General features: G+C 44.4%; 4 protein-coding genes across 4 annotated transcripts in view; 2 read left to right on the top strand and 2 right to left on the bottom strand.

The window, feature by feature from the left end:
* Positions 1-6: 6 nt before the first annotated feature.
* Positions 7-3786, bottom strand: LOC118407501 (cytochrome P450 2U1-like; the record flags this gene model as incomplete). The annotated part of the gene is made up of 7 exons (XM_035807979.1): positions 2518-3786; positions 2138-2280; positions 1827-2037; positions 1249-1532; positions 790-978; positions 163-298; positions 7-55 (listed from the first exon to the last, which is right to left on the bottom strand). Coding segments are annotated over exons 1-7 (1400 nt in total), but the record flags the coding sequence as incomplete, so codon positions are not given.
* A 3027-nt stretch (positions 3787-6813) lies between these two features.
* LOC118407509 (nascent polypeptide-associated complex subunit alpha, muscle-specific form-like) lies at positions 6814-8220 on the top strand. The gene has a single exon (XM_035807987.1). The coding sequence runs from the start codon at positions 6814-6816 to the stop codon at positions 8218-8220; it is 1407 nt and encodes a 468-aa protein (XP_035663880.1).
* Positions 8221-8601: 381 nt separating this feature from the next.
* LOC118407507 (ribulose-phosphate 3-epimerase-like) lies at positions 8602-15939 on the bottom strand. Its single transcript, XM_035807985.1, has 7 exons — positions 15748-15939; positions 15390-15463; positions 13697-13728; positions 13323-13430; positions 12691-12825; positions 10501-10587; positions 8602-9943 (listed from the first exon to the last, which is right to left on the bottom strand). The coding sequence occupies exons 1-7, from the start codon at positions 15894-15896 to the stop codon at positions 9821-9823; spliced, it is 708 nt and encodes a 235-aa protein (XP_035663878.1). The 5' UTR covers positions 15897-15939; the 3' UTR covers positions 8602-9820.
* Positions 15940-16069: 130 nt separating this feature from the next.
* The window catches only part of LOC118407505 (cytochrome P450 2U1-like), a 5289-nt gene continuing 4733 nt past the window's right edge, over positions 16070-16625 (top strand). The window contains exon 1 of the mRNA XM_035807982.1: positions 16070-16611. Within this exon, the coding sequence (XP_035663875.1) occupies positions 16224-16611 (388 nt within the window). The 5' untranslated portion in view covers positions 16070-16223. The remainder of the gene's footprint in view (positions 16612-16625) is intronic.

Here is a 16625-nt window from a genome sequence, read left to right as displayed (position 1 = left end):
AAGAACAGGAAAAGTTCCATCCTGGCCAGCTGCTCACCAAGACACACCCGTCCTCCTGGAAATAAAGAATGCCTAATAGTAACATTAGCCAAACGTCCTATAGAAGGTGTGTAAGCATGTATGTGGTCAAGTACACCTATGGTCTCTAAGCCTGATAATTACCTCCTCCAAAAGGCAGGAAAGACTCGGGCTTGTTGATGACTTTCCCTTCCGCGTCCAGAAACCTTTCGGGGTCAAACCGGTCCGGATCAGGCCAGTAGGCGGGGTCCATGTGGAGGGAGTACAGGTTCAGTAGTACCTGGATGAAACGAAATAGACGCCACGTATATATAAGCCACGCAGATATAACGTTACACACTGAAAACTCAACAAGTCAAGAATAGTCTTTCGGCAGATCTGCACGAATTGAATAGAAAGTAGTTAACTCTTAGTCATGCGGCCACTTTTGAATATATGGAGATTTTTTTTTGAACTTGTAACCTTATGGTAAGACCACAATACTTTCATTGTCTAAGCGAAAAGTTTGCCTCCATCACGAAATTTAATTGTGTGTGGTCGGGAGGTTAAACATGTGACAAACTCATATTATACCATGCAATGAGTTGTCTTTTATTTCTTGTTTCTTCAAATCCTCTTCTCTGACTTGGAAGATATCGATAATTACTACATAAGTATCCCTCCTTGTAATCACCACACTTATTTGCTCATTTTGCAGCTTCTTTGCACGCTTTACAGCGTGGTAGAAAACTTTGTGAGATGAGAGGGTAGTGGACGAAGATGTTGCAATACCTGGGTTCTCTTGGGTATATCATATCCCCGTACTTTGACTGCCTCTGTTGTGGCGTGGGGAATGGCAAGAGGTCCAACTGGGCGGATCCTCATGACCTCCTGCAGACAGGCGTTCACGTAGGGCAGCTGGGAACGGTGGGACAGGGTGGGCAGACTCTCACCAACAACGGCATCAAGCTCCTCATGAACCTGGTAGGATAGAATACAGTTAAACCCATCCTTATCAACATTGTAAGGCTTTCTAGAAGTCAAGCTCCTGAAGTACCTGCAGCTGATAGGATGAAACTGTCTTACAGTAGCCCTAATGAACATTGTAAGGGTTTCTATAAGTCGTAAGAAATGTGTAGAATACGTTTTGGCACACAGAAGAGTATGCAAATGGAACATGCGGTTTACAAAGTGTGATCTTTGCTAAATTAACGGAGTTTTGTAAGGGTGACAGTTAATGCTTGCAAGTACCTTATTTTGGATGTCCGGGTTCAAAGTCATGTATAGCAGACTCCACAGCAGTGTGTTGGCAGTTGTGTCCGTGCCGGCGAAGAAAAGTTCCTGGGAAATGTACAGGACGTGTTCTTCCGTCAGACCCTCTAACTTTTCCTGCAGTTCCAGCTCCAGCAGGCAGAAGTCCAGGAAGTCTCGCGGGTTCTCGCGATCCAGGTGTTCGCGATGGCGAGAAATTTCCTCTTTCACCACCTTTTGGATCTTGGCGACTTGTGCAGATACACACAGGCTGGCTCGGTTCACTGTGTGCATGACAGTAATGGTAGGTTATTCGTAAAGTATTATTATTATTATATATATTTATATTATTATATATATATTTATTTTCTGGTGTTATCCGGCAACTTTAGCATAATACGTGCAAGGATTAAACTTCTTGGTAACCTGTAACACAACGAAGAAAGGTATACGTTGACATCCAGGAGCCCTAGGCCTCTAGTTCGAGAGCCCACCACGCGAGTATGCAACTCTAAATTACAGTAGGGTTTTCGATGTTAGAGGAAATGTTCTGTATAAAAGGAACATCATATACTTACCTCCGGGAACAAACCTTAAGAAAGGGAAGACGCTGATGATCTGTCCAGCTCCAAGCTCAGCCAGTACCGTCACAATCGCTTCAGTGAGCTCTCGGAACGTTTCATCCTCGTAGTCATAGCGCCTCCCGAACACCATGGAGCAGATGATGTTAGCAACAGCCACCGTGACGTCATGGGCGGGGTCAATGGGCTTCCCCTTGTATCCTGCAATCTAAACAGAGTTCCTTCATCAGCAAGATAACGAGTTAGTCCTGCAGACATTCAAACAGAAAGGTTCGGAATCTTGCATAGTACTTTTTACATCAACTCACCCTATTTCGTAGAAAGCTCGCCTCTTGTCGGATGTCCTCTTCAATGCTGCCCATTCCGACCTTCATTCCCAGTTTCTTTAAGGCAGCGGTAGCAAACCTCTTTCTCTGTTTGAGCTCAGTCCCCCAACTGACAGAAGCAATGTCTTCAGGAACAAAGAAAGTTAAGATATGCCTTACGTCATATCTTGATACATGAGAGTCTGTCTGTCTCTCTGTCTCCCAGGCTACAGATCTGGACAAAAGAGTGGTATGCTTTCCCATTCCTCTTCGTGCATGAACATATGTAGATATAAAATGATCGATGATTTCTAGAAATTAAACCGAATTTCTAATCTTACAATATACAAAAGAATGAGGAAATTAGAAATGGAATGCTTTACCTTTCCCGAAACCAAATGTTGAATCAAACAGGTAGTTCGGTGGCCTGGACGCGAACAACTCGGACCTGTCCACGAGCGCGTCCTTGACGGCAGTGTAGCCGTTCAGAACCACCGCGTCTTTCATCCCCATCCTGACGGTGAAGACGTCCCCGTACTGCCGCCTCCACGCCGTCAGCTTCAGGTGAGGCGCCCGGCCCAAGGCGAGGAGGTGCCCGAGAACAGGCACACGTCCTGCCGGGTAGGGGGGCAGGTTTTTGGAACGCTTCAAGAGGAAACATGCTAGCAGGAAGGCCGTGCAGAAGACGAGAAAAGTCTGCCCAGTCAGCCCAGAGATCTGCAAAATCCCTTGGACGGCCTCGGTTATCCACCTAAAGACTGCAGTAGCCATTTTAGGTCATTGTAATAGAAAAAACAGGTTTTTGACCCGCATTGACCATGAACTATGACCTGAATTCTTTGACAAGTGACCGTAAGTAACTCTGTGACGTAATTACAGGGCCGCGATAGCGAAGACCTGTATTGGTTTCGTCGACGGAGATTACCCTCCAGTCACATAGTAAAAAGGTACGACTAATACAGCTATCGGTGCATTACTTTTTCCTCAACAGTATTCGCTAAAAGCACTGAAAGAGGGTAGTACAATAATGCCCTTCCGGTGCCAGACATTGGAGTTTTCAAACGCCACCTTGCGTATTAAAGGAAAACTACAGAGGCCTTACTGCACAGTGAAGAGTTACCCACCACTGTGTTCTCTTTGGTTTACATTCACACGTGTGTACGTGCTAAGCAAACCCTGCGATACCCTGCATCTAAAGAAAAAGCCCTACAACTCAGAACAACATCACCTTAAAACACATCTTACTACGCACGATTTAACGGTTCACTTAACACCAAACGACAGGTCGCCTTACAGTAAAGTTTCCAGCCCACTGAAGGTCCAAAGCTTGGCACACAGCCAAACAGTTAGTCCATTCTTTCCTCTGTTGGGATAACAGACGGGCAAATATTTGCCATTAAAATCAATACGTAAAGGTGTTGCCGTCTGAGTACTTTCTGTAATTGTATCTATCAACCCGTGTAGCGCCCTTTGACGTTAAACACAAGTATCGCAGGCGCACGCCATTGGTTGGTGACATAATAATGGTGCAAAGGTGGTCTTGGCGCTAGGGTAGTTGAATCTTAAGGTTATGGGTTCGAATTCATAGTAGGCCCCAAATGTTAGACCACTATAATCAGGAAAACGAACTGAGAACTATTTGGGATGCCATATCAGATGAGACGAAAACCTTGAGGTCCCGTGTTTGAGGAGAGCCACACCTGGGGCGCATTGCCATTGAAGAAAATAACACCATACTTACATTGGAAACAGTATGGGTCCATCCCGATGTGAGTGGGTCAAACCTTATAGTATGGTTTTCGGGTTGAAAAGTATATTGACAACTGTTGTATCAAACCTTCCACAAATCTCAATGAATGATAAGTAATACTTAGATACTGTGACGTCCCGCACGTCTTATTTTTGCTCGTAGATACGTTATAAGAATATTATCTTTCAATATTTGACCGCAGAAAATCCTCACAATAGTAAAGATGCGTTCCACCCTTACCGTCCAACCACAATCCCGCATTGCTGTTTGATGAAAAAAATGCGGTCTTGACCATCCTGTTTCTTGTGTCTTTGTAAAAGAGACTATGTTACACGTAATTTGTAATTGCTACGTTTTGTTTGAAACATTCTGTGCATATGATGCAATATCTGCCGTTTTCTTTTTTCTGGCTTCTTGTGTTTTTCATTAAAGTTCTGCTCTCATAAAACCGGTGCAATGACCATGTGATTAGAGTGTTAGCCTTGCAGTAGGTAGGTAGTGAGCTCGATGTACGGCCGAGTCATACCAAAGACTTTAAAATGATACTAATACATGATGCTTTCTCAGCGTCAGGGAAAGAGTAAGGTAGTTATGGTAGTTGAACACACAGACAACTTACAACAGTGGACTAGCCCCCTGATGTAGTGATTGCACAAAGTTATGTGTCCTAGGGCTACAGAAACTCAAATGGGCACCATTTGGGGCAGGAAGGTCTTTCACTAACTTTAAAACTTCAACTCTTACAGTGTCAGGTGGGAATTAAAATTAGCAAATAGAGTGTCAAGGTCCACTTCATACAGTTCATTACATCGCAGCTATACAACATTACAAGTATGTCGCTATAAAATTACCTGATAAAGAGTAAATTTATCAGTTACACAATGTAGCCCTAGACAATCTATACCTAAGCGTGGTCAACAACAGAGCAAATACTGGGAGGCGCCAGTAGTTGGTTTGTTTTTCGGTGGTGTCAAAAATTAAGACCACCTGAAATTTTCACTGAAGCTTATTAAGTTCTAAACGGGGGTATATACCTACACCTGAAGACTTATCCTTGGAATGATTCTGTAGCGACAACACCTAGTAGGTATACAGGGAGAGAAAACGATGTTCCCAGGATAATACGGCCCTTAGTTAGCATGGCCTATCTAGAGTCAACAAAACCAATTGTAGTCATCATGGCCAATCGGAATGTTGACTTAAGTTACCAGGGAACATGCGCATTTAACTTAATTACGTCAGATGCGTGAGTTGAGACGCGCAGAGCGGCGTCACCTTTCCTGTGGCCTTCTCACTATTACTGCTGATAAAATGCCGGGTGATTTAGATAGCCACGCTGATCAGAAAGGACGTCCATGCAAGCGGTTAAAGAGGGATCTGAGCTAAGCTCCCGTGCCTTCTGTGTTCTATCCGTGTTACTGATAACGGAGTCTTCGATTACCGTGCGACACAAAGGGTGTACGCCGCGTGTTGAGCCGCTAGGTATCCGATGATATAGGGTCAGTCGTACAACAATCCGGAGTTAGTCAGACCGATGTCAGACGACACAGTGGTGACACGTCTGAAGGCTTTTCCTTTCTTCCAGGTGTGAGCAAAAGAAAATGGAGCCAGGACCGCCTATTGAAAGGAACCGTCGGCACAGGTAAGACTGCAATACGGACTAACTGACAGGACTTACCAGTCGGAACATCGAAATTCTGGGAAGCTCACAAACATCTCCTACGTTAAAAGCATCCGTGTTGATCGTGACTGTGCAATAGGCTATTCTACGGTGTCATTCAGTTGATCAAAGAACCACGGCTTTTCGCCGACTGTTCGTGAGGGAAACTCGGCGTCTACGGCACATCATTGTTTACATTGAAGGCCGGCATTTGCTGTGGTTTCTGCACACAACCTGTTGTCCTTTCTTTGACCCAAAGGGCTCTCTCATCAGATCCTAGAGAACGCTTCAAAACCCAAGTTGGCATGTACGCATTGCGGGTCTCCATTGCCGAGTAGCGAGTCACGGGCACTTGAACTCGGAGTTTGGAATTTGATACAGGGCATCACTTCACAATCACATTCCACTGGAGTACTTACTAATCGCTCTGAATCTGACAGCGTCTCTGACATCACTACATCGAGAAGGATATTTGTTATTCGCCCGTACGTTCTTCGCCTACTGGCCGATCCACACGTACGTACCTTCGATGAAAAGGGTTTGATATGTACGCCCCATTTGACTTGCACAATACCACCTGTGCTTGGGTCGACACTTTGTTTCCTAGTTCTTCTCTATAAAAGACCGAATGTTTTCGTAACCAACTAAAGACTACGGCTGCAAACAAAGACAAGCCGTGTTCTGAAAACACTGAGTACAGCAAAGCACCTTAACTTGTCACTCGGATATTGCGGAGAGAGCGTCGTCCATTCACGGATTTAAGTCAAGAACACACAGAGGTTTTCTCAGCCCATTTTCTTCTCACTGAGGTCCCGACTTCACATTAACAACACAGGACTGATTTACTGGCTCGGAGTGACAGCTCGCCCTTTTGTGCGGCGTATGAAACGTTCAGGGCTGCTTGGAATAACGTCACCGCACCTGACAGGTCCGTGAAAGACTTGACAGGATTTGCTCGGTCACTTAGCTACCTGGAGTTGGGATTCTATATCACCGCACAGCTGGGAGAACTTTATTTCTGTTGCGTCTTGTACGAACACCACGCCTTGTTGACACCTGGACGGTTGAGTCTTAGGGACCCGTCGGCGCAGAGAGAAAGCATATTTACCTCACCCGTACCCTGATAGCTCACCCGGGGTAAACTGAACCCACAGGGTCTGTATTAGGTGAGAGACTATCAGCACTTAGAAGGGTCACTGGGGTAGCGTGAGTAAATACTGCAACAAGCGCGTAACTCGTGTGACAAGTTCGTGAGACGTGTTTTCAGCTATGGAGAAGGCCGAGGGAGAAAACAGCAATGGTGAGAAAAAGAACATGGCCGACGACATAGCGTTGAGTTTGAAAGTACTGCAAGTCACCAAGACGAAGAACAAAGAGATGACTGTAAAGAACAGGTCACTGGAGAACCTGCTACAGTCAAAAGAGAAAGCTCTGAAGAAAGTTGAGGAGGGCAACATCCGCACAATTTGTCAGATCCAACAGAAACTGTTGCAGTCTCTTGAGATTGACAAAACGCAGAGTATGGAAGACCTTCGGACTTTACAACACGTAAACAGGATGAGCCCTGCGCCCCTGGTTAGCAGGGCGGTGGGAACACTAGAAGACGAAACCCCAGAAGACTCACCGACGGGAAGCGGAGACCAGTCGCCTAGATCCGGTGGGTCTACCCCGGGGTCATCGACCCCCACCACCCCGCGGAGGCACAGGCCTCTAACGCGAACTGTTTCAGACGAACCGTTCACCAAAAGGCTGTCACGAAAGTTGGCCCTTCAGGAAGACATGTTTATTCTACCACCAATCAATAAGCATATCGAGCCGTTAAGGAAACGTTCGTATTCGGACTCTGCCTCCTTACCGAGCCCTCCTGCCTTCTCGAGAGCGCGTGACCGTGCAGCTGTGCCGACTCCACCGGCGTCGCCTCGCCCGTCGTCCGCGTCTCCTCGCCGGACCGGTCATCATCACGCGCCGGGGTCGCCCCGTACGCCGCCCGTATCAAACCCGACCTCCCCGCGTCAGGTGTCCCCATCTCTGTCACCACGGGATGGTCCAGTACCTTGCTCTCCACGTGCTGTAGAAAACAGACCGGCGTCTGCAAAAGTACAGCGTCCTCGTGCACCCACCACGCAGGGATCGGCCAACGTGAGACCGATGTCGGCCAGTCCTAGAGGACGTCCCGGGTCTGCCTCTCACCCGCCCAGCGTGAAGCCAAAAGCTGTCCTCTTACACTCGAACTCGGCTCTGTTACTGGACGCTGTCTCCTCACCACGTCTGCTTAGGAGAGTGAACACTGCGCCTCCACATAGACTCATACCGTCCCTCAGGACTCAAGACCCCACACATACACCAAATAACGGCGACGAACAAAAAGACGATCCCACTTCGCCAAAAATTATACGAAAAAGCCAGGCACCGCCGTCCTACATGCGCAGCACCGGTTCCAGCCGCTGGAAGTGCCGGAAGATCCGCCCGGCCGACGTGTACGCCAGCGATTCCTCGGACGACGAGGAGTCTTCGCGAACAGCTGCATTCACCAGAATGATGCCGCTGTACCTTAGCCAACAGGGGACTCCGCTAGTCAAGAGGGACTTCTCCGTCAAACCGACAGAGTCTGGAGGCATGAGGGACAGTTTTGAAGAGTTAAAAACGTGTCGGTACCTTCGGAAAGGAAACCAATGACAACAAACTGCAACGTCAACACAGGACATACTTTCTAGTAGAACTCACTAGTATTTTAACAAATTATCATACGATGGATTGCATATTTGAACTGAGAAAAGAAAAGACTTGTGCCTTTGACTGACAGTAACTGCTGATATTGCCTGGAGCCACCACTGAATCTTTTCAGATAAGTCTACATGACTTGCTTAGTCCCCCAAGTAATACGTAAATTGGTGATCATTCATATTTTCTTCTTGTAACTCGATGTTGGCCTTCTTGGTGTTTTACCTTGTATAACATGTGCACATTAGAGTATTACAACTTTGATATTGAATATAAATTCCATATCATAAATAAATGATTTAAAATAATAATACATAAGAAAATCATTGTAATGGCTTTTGCCAAAACTTTATTTGTGAAGCCAAGGCTTCTATAGGTCAACCTAGCAAACGTCAATAGTTTGAAGTGCAAACAAGATAACCATCTCATGTTTTTAACATCATAGTTAAGCAGGTGCCACCCAGCACACAGGGTAATTTACAGTAGGGGGGCGCCATAATTGCAATGTCAACATCTCCAGCACGTATTTCTCACGTAATGTATTGTTTGTACATGATGCACCCTAGCTGTTAAGCCCGGAGGGACAAACTAACAACTTGACATGGTACAATGCAGAGACATGTCCCATACAAAGGATTTACAGTTTAACTGTGTTTACTATAGGGTAGGTCATCATCTTTACAGAGGGTAAGGACCTGTAATGTTCACTGTACAACAGGTGTAAGCTCCCACACCACCATGCGGTGATCCTGCTTCGGCCTCGCTGCAACCAAAATTGGATCTGTGTAATCCTTGATTTCATAACTGGAATATGATGCAAAATGTAAACATGTGACTGAAAAGACAACAAAAACAAACAGCGCAATAAAATTTGTTTTAGTCGTAAAATTTGTTGAGTGCTCGGTCCAATCGCTAGGTCACAGGGCAGTCGCAGCGAGGTCGCTGCACTAGTGGAATAGGGGTGTAGGGACAGCAAAGCATGGTCATTCTTCGGAAAATCTTGGATGTTTCATACAAAGCCTAGCTAACAACAAAATGTTGACGCAGATTGTTATTGAACATTGATTCTGTCACAGCAGCGTGCTGATAATCCTAGGACAAAAAAATAACAAGACCACACCCTGAATATTGAGTGTTTCATGTTACATTCTTACTGATCCCTTCCCTAGCAACTGGAAAGAGCCCTGGAATTAACATTAACATTACCACAAGTTGACTCTCCAAACATTCCGGTTGTCTTCAGCCTCATCTTAGTAGTTAGTTCCCATGAAGATGTGAAATGAATTGCACAAGATATGATTTTATAAACTGTGGATTAAAATGTGCAGAATTCCTTTGCTGATGATGGTTCAATGGTCCTGTTAGCTTCACCAATCTTGTTAGCTTTCATGTCAAACATGGAGCAGAAAATCCCCACTTTACCATTACATGGCATTACCCCTGCAGCTGGTACAGTTGAATGCAAAGTTTACTCCTGTCAAACCAAGTCAAGCAGCAATTGTACCTGTTTTGTCTACTTGCCCCCCCTCCCCCACCTAAAGACAACGTGATGTCATCATCTCTCCAGGTTAGCCTTCTGTATTGCCTCGTCCACCTTGCCTCTCAATTGGCCAATGACATCCCGCGGGTTGTCGCTCCTAACTACTGCCGTTCCCGATACGATCATGTTAGCGCCGGCCTGAAAATAGATACAAAACACACATTAACAGTGGGATACACCAGTATTTTGAAGAACTTTAAAAAAGTCAAGAGCTCCTCAAAGTGTAGTTATTTACACAGGTATTGCTGTCATTACAGATAGAAGTTGCACACATGACTTGCTATAGCATCCATTCTCAGCAATGCAGTTATGTTGACTTCCACTAGGTGGCTCACAGGAACAATAATTCTCACCCAGAACTCTAACCATACCAGCAAGCATCCATCTTGGGAAAGTGTCAAGTGCCAAAGATGTCAGGAATTGAGTTTCACTGGAAAATTTTCACAATATCTTTAACCCTTTGAACTACTACTTCCTGCATTTTGAGAGGCAAATCTTAAAGGATTTTGACATATCTGAAGAGTTTTCTGACTTAAGTTAAAAACAACGGAACAAACCATGGAGACTGCTTTTTGTATACTTACCAGGACGTTTTGTGTCATTTGTTGACATCAACATCAAAATACATTGGATGTTCCTGGACACAGCTAAAGACATCCCTGAGAAAGAAGTCAACAGAACACAGCTGTTCTTACCTCTGCTGCCAGGTCAATGGTACTGGGTCCCACTCCCCCATCCACCTCGATGTCCAGAGACTTGTACTTAGCACGCAGGGCCTGGACCTGGGGTGGGGAGAGATGACACAAAGCTTTGTTAGTTTCCAAACTGTCTAAGGGAAAAGCAACATGGTCGAACCTAAAACTGAGGATGAAGCATAACACTTTTTTGTTAGCTATATTACTACACTCGTTCTCATTGAAATGTCGAAAATGGCATTTTTTTTGGTCGAAAAATAAATCGGCTTTATTTTCACTTAAAACTACTTGGTTGTTTGGGAAAATTCCTCTTTTAACCATAGCCAAAAAATGGAAACTTATTATTTTCGGTCCCATTGGTAATGCATTACAGGGCATGTAACAAACGTTACCGGTAACGTTTGTTACAACAGTAGACTTTACCCTGTTTTCTTCGAAAGGACTTACCTTATTGACTACATCATTTAGGTATAAGTGGATGTCCCTAGGGACATTTGAAAAGTGGGCAGCTTTTTAACACCAGGTCCAATAGAAAGCTTAGACAGCATCGAACAATAGTAACGTTTGTTACAGTCATTTCTGTACAACATTTTGACAAGCAAGGTGGGATACAAATGACAGTCAACAACCCTTTCTTGTTTCTTTAGAAAGCCAGAAAAACTGTACTGCGTCACAAAAACGGCAATTTCTAGTCTTATACATGCATGATATAACCGTGGCAACCATCGTACTAGTGGTGGTAACGTTTGTTACAGAATCTGGCAACAGGCATAAACCACCTCACACAGCCTCCAAGATCAGTGACAGGAGCGATCTAACGTGATCGGACAGAGGGCCTGGGTAGCTGGTTTCACCTGCCGAACAATCATTCTGGGAACTGAATTGTTACATTTTTGGTCACTATTTGAATTCTTCGTTTCTTCTCAGGCGACAGCCATTTTTTAGGTTGTGAAATCCTAACCGTGGCTATAATAATCTTCTAACCCATGAACCTATACGAATGTTGTGGTGCATCTTTTGTAAAACATTACTGGGGTTGTGGAAAAATGAAGGAACCAGTGATGTTGTCTATAATTTGCTCCATATCAAGGCGTAAAGTCAGGCGACAGCATTTCGACATTTAAATGAGAACGAGCCACTAGTGCCATGTGACTACGGCTGTGGTGTGTGGCCTAAACCTTCATGATAAGTATTAATAGTACTACTATCATACATTTGTAATCTAAAAACACCTACTAGTACAACAGGGCTATGCCAGGTTTTTATTTAAGAATAATGGTAAATAAAGTAGAAAAGCGACCAATCGGCCAGGTGGCATGGAAGGGGGGTCTTGGCCTGTCTCTGGAGAGATATTGAAAATGTAAGGTAACATGTTGGGATTCTAAGGGTACCCATGAGGGGACTTCTTGGGATTCTAAGGGTACCCATGAGGGGACTTCATTCTTTTCACTCCTTTTTCAATAGGAAACACTGAGGGTTTGGAGGGTCTTATCAATATTTTCATATTTGATCTGACATTGCTCCACAAATAAATACTAGCATAGTACCAGACTACAATACGCCCAAAAGCAGTTACTCAAGGAACTGGATATGATTTTGGAAACAGCCAGACGTTTCAGATACCATTGGGTGTCTTTCATCAGTGACACTTCCCTGGGAAACCATGCTCAAAGAAGCTTCGCAAGAAGAGTTACCGATCCCCTGCCTCACATGCGCCCGCAACTATACCCCCGCCCCACTACCAGCTGGCCCCACTTACGCCGGCCCCCGACTATCGCTTGCTAGTTGAGACCAGCTGGATTGTCAGGCGTGTGGGTGTTGGGCATTCGGGTGTTCCGGGGGCGCGTGTGGCGGGGATCGGTGACCTTGCGCAGCTCTAGGAGTCTGCATTTTCCCAGGGTACAGTGACACTGGAGGTTGGAGAGAGTTTTTTATCCTAGCTATGAATTGATATGCAAAAGTAGAGATCTAGTTTGAAAACAGGTTGTCACTCACTCTTTGATTAACTTCTTCTTGGTGTATCTTATTTAGCTATAACCTGGATGTCTAACCTACATTGACATACCACTGTACTACTTGAAAATTAGCGTAATGGTCCTAATATAGCATAGTCACAAATCATCACATGGTGGAAGCTAGAAGAACCCCATACAATGAGTTCAAGTTCACATCTCATCCCCCCTGCCTGACCTTGGGCATCATGTCAGCCATGAACTTCTGTCCCCCGAAGCCCGGCTCCACAGTCATCACCAGCACCATGTCTACATCCTCCACATAGGGGAACACCACCTCCACAGGAGTCTTGGGTTTCAGGCCAATACCAACCTGGGCACAGACATCATGCACAGAGATGAAAATAGTTCTTGTTTCATAACATTAACAAGTTACTTATTAACTCTACAGTACTGCAGTTTAGGTGCTTTGTATCATATCATTTCTATCTGAAAAATACATCATATTCATAACATATGGGGTAGCTCTATACATGTTAATGACATAAAAACAGATGAAAAAATAGTTGTTTTACTACAAATAGAATTCTGCAAGTTACCTCTATTAAGTATTCTGTATCATATCAAACAATTATATCATTTTAAGTCAGTATCAAATAAACAGTACCAACATTGTTCAGAAACAGTACCTTATAAACATCAGTGACTCAGTCTTTTTTATGAACATATTCATGTTACAAAGTCAATGCTACTATACATGTACATGAACACACTTCAAGAAATGTATTCAAACATTCTCATGATCATGAATACATCAATCAATCAATCAATCAATGGTGTAAGGAGGGATTACATGAAAGGTGCTGTTACCTGCATGCCTGCCTCCTTCACTTTCCTGATACATCCCTTCACGTCGTCGGTGGCTTCTATATGAAACGTGAACAGGTTTGCACGAGCATCGCTCATTCCCTCTATCCACTGCAATGTTATGTATATTACACAATTAGTTAATACAACACTCATATTCAAGCAGGTTTATCGACCAGCTAAAATGAAACTTATTGGAACCAGGTACAGATACATGTCCGGACCTGACCCATGTACCTGTACCTGTAAAATTTATATGGTACACAGCTCTAGAACCAAGTGACCAAATGAACATGATTGATTTACTAGTACATTAATATTTAATGAAATGTCTCTGGACAGAATATAATTCTTAAATATCCACATCTTGCACTCACCTGTTCTGGTCTATTCACCATCATGTGCATATCTGGAAAGAGTGTGGAAAAAAGTTAGTAAAAATGACTTGATTTTAGGGTTGCCACATCATAATTGTTTACCACAATTTGCAATGCAAACCCCAAATCAGATAGACACAGAAATACTTCAAATAGACAAATATACACAGACACATACAAACAGAGACACACACATACTGACGAACACAGAGACAAACACACAGAAGTACACAAACAACAAAAATGTAATTCTTGTTACCGGTAACTTAGCGACTTTCACGGCAATTGGTAGACCACTACAATTTTATCATCTCTAACATTTGACATACTGGTGTCTGTTTCCACTGTTACATTAAATGCCATGAACTACTCTCTTTCCCCCCAACCACTAAAATCACTGAATGCAGCATTGAACAGATTGTAGACAGATGTTCACACACACACACACAAACACACACACAAATACACAAACAAACACTTAGGCAAAACAAGGCAGAAACACTTGAGGTGAAGTAAATGAAACTATTTAATGAGAATAACTGAAACTCTTTTGCAGATTTCAAGTTACGCAAATGCGGCAACAGGAGTTCTGGGTAAGATGTCAAAAGTGAAGGCCATGACTTGTAAATATTCTGCAGACACCATTATGTTCTGATGATGATGATGACGATTACATTGTGGACATTGTTACACAAATCCAAACAATTGATAACATTCATGAGATTATGTCTCACGGGCACACTTACCTCATATGCCCTGTGAGTAGTTGGTGGGGTCACGTGGTCTTTTGGTTACGTGTGCAACGCATGCCGAGTGCGTGCCGACAGTCGGTGTTTGTCGGTAAATCGCACTTCGGGTACCTTCTGCATCCGTCGGAAATCTCCGTCGGAACATTCGGCACCCACTCGTGCAATCCCGGGTACAACGTACTCAAATGTCGGGTCACACTCGGAACACCAACCCCGGCAGTTCAGCCCGGGCGATCCGACAACAATACCTTGGCCTACCGCCTATGGACTGACTTCACTCTTGGACCTCTCTCTCATTTTCTCCAAGACTTACGGACTTGAGGTTTTCGGCGTCATATTCGTAACAAATCTACCTACCTGTGATATTAATCTGAGTTTTGTTAAGATTTGGAGAATTTTTTTCTAAATTATCTCAAAGTTACGACATACAAAAATGGGGAACGTATCCTGAAAGTGCCTCTGTTTCGGCCAATTTTCTACAAGTTTTCGCCAGAGAAAGATATGGTGCCTTCCTTTTACGCCCCTCTAAGCTTTCCACATAAAAAGCAATTGACGGCACATGTTTGGACATGTTTGAGAGGCAAAGTTTCGCAGGAATTTTGAATCAGCAAATCGAGCCGCCATTTTTCTAAGTGCCGCACATGAGGCGTTTTGTCGTGAATGGACCAGACCAAATTCTCACAGGTGTGTGCCCGTGTGTCTTGGGGGTCTGCAACTGTGACATATTACTATTAGGTTCTTTTTTAAATACCTACATTGTAGGTATTAAAAAAAACCTAATGTCCTACATTTTCTGTCACCAGCACATGCACAGTGAAATCTGCAAAAGTGTTTATATTCTTCCTACTATGGTTACTTTATACCTCTGATATTTATTAGCATTTGTTCCACTGTGACCGTGTGACGTGTAATGAAATCAACTCAACAGTTAGTGAGTTACCCACCAAAGAAGGCATCTGAATGTTGCCTGAGAGACTTCACCACTGGGTGTCCAAAAGTCATGTTGGGTACAAAATGTCTGAAACACAGAAAGACACTTCAGTATAAGTGTTGCAAATATACAAAAGTAGCGGGTTCCGCATAATTGTTGTTCCAATGCTGAGAAAGGAACCTGCTCCTTTTCATACTTGCTTCAGTATTATCCTTTCTTCATCATCAATTACGATCTGTTAAGGTATTAAATATCGTTTCCACATTTTGGGGTACTTTTTTTCCAAGTGTTGGTGAACTACACTTGGCGCCCCCCTCCCCACCTGATGCACGTGCCGCACATTTCAGCTGTAATATTTCACCAGTTCTCACCCGTCCATGACGTCCAGGTGCAGGTAGTCGGCTCCACAGTCCATCAGACGTCTCGCCTCGGACGCCAGGTTGGACAGGTCGGCGTTAAGGATGGAGGGACCGATCTTACACGAGCAAGAACCCAGCATACCACCTTCTGCACCCGCCATTTTGGGACTGGGAGAAACCACTACAACCCATAGGGATGAAATTTCTCACTGTGGTTCTAAATAATGGACAATTTAATTGCAGTGACGATACTTTTTGATTTCTTTCTTTCTTTCTTCCTGATATTAGTTGTATGCACTATATGATTTGATTATAACTGTAAGACAAGAAGCAAGAATTATTATGTAGACTTGAACACTGTGTTTCTACTCTAAGCCGCTTGGAGCGCTCCAGAACAAATCAGGTGGCCTTGGCCATGAATTCAGGTCATAGTTCATGGCAAGTGGGCGGGTTACAAACTTATTTTTCTACAACATCCCTGGCCTAAAATGGCTACTGCAGTCTTTAGGTGGTTAACTGTGTCCGTTCAGGGGATTTTGCAGATCTCTGGGCTGACTGGGCAGACTTTTCTCGTCTTCTGCACGGCCTTCCTGCTGGCATGTTTCCTCTTGAAGCGTTCCAAAAACCTGCCCCCCTACCCGGCAGGACGTGTGCCTGTTCTCGGGCATCTCCTCGCCTTGGGCCAGGCGTCTCACCTCAAGCTGACGGCGTGGAGGCGGCAGTACGGGGACGTCTTCACCGTCAGGATGGGGATGAAAGACGCGGTGGTTCTGAACGGCTACACTGCCGTCAAGGACGCGCTCGTGGACAGGTCCGAACTGTTCGCGTCCAGGCCACCAAACTATCTGCTGGATTCAACATCTGGTTTCGGAAAAGGTAAAACAATCAAT

This window comes from Branchiostoma floridae, unplaced genomic scaffold (genome assembly GCF_000003815.2).
Source record: "Branchiostoma floridae strain S238N-H82 unplaced genomic scaffold, Bfl_VNyyK Sc7u5tJ_1383, whole genome shotgun sequence".
Classification (NCBI taxonomy): Eukaryota; Metazoa; Chordata; class Leptocardii; order Amphioxiformes; family Branchiostomatidae; genus Branchiostoma; species Branchiostoma floridae.
Note: the sequence above shows the minus strand (reverse complement) of the source record. Positions and strands in the feature narration are given on the sequence as shown.

Bases quoted from the DNA above. Each gene is read 5' to 3' on its own strand.
- LOC118407509 (XM_035807987.1), top strand. From the start codon at position 6,814: ATGGAGAAGGCCGAGGGAGAAAACAGCAATGGTGAGAAAAAGAACATG.
- LOC118407507 (XM_035807985.1), bottom strand. From the start codon at position 15,896: ATGGCGGGTGCAGAAGGTGGTATGCTGGGTTCTTGCTCGTGTAAGATC. The intron at 15,464-15,747 runs GTGAGAACTGGT...TCTGTGTTTCAG, and splicing joins CACCTGGACGTCATGGACGG to ACATTTTGTACCCAACATGA. The intron at 13,729-15,389 runs GTGGGTAACTCA...CACTCTTTCCAG, and splicing joins ACATTCAGATGCCTTCTTTG to ATATGCACATGATGGTGAAT.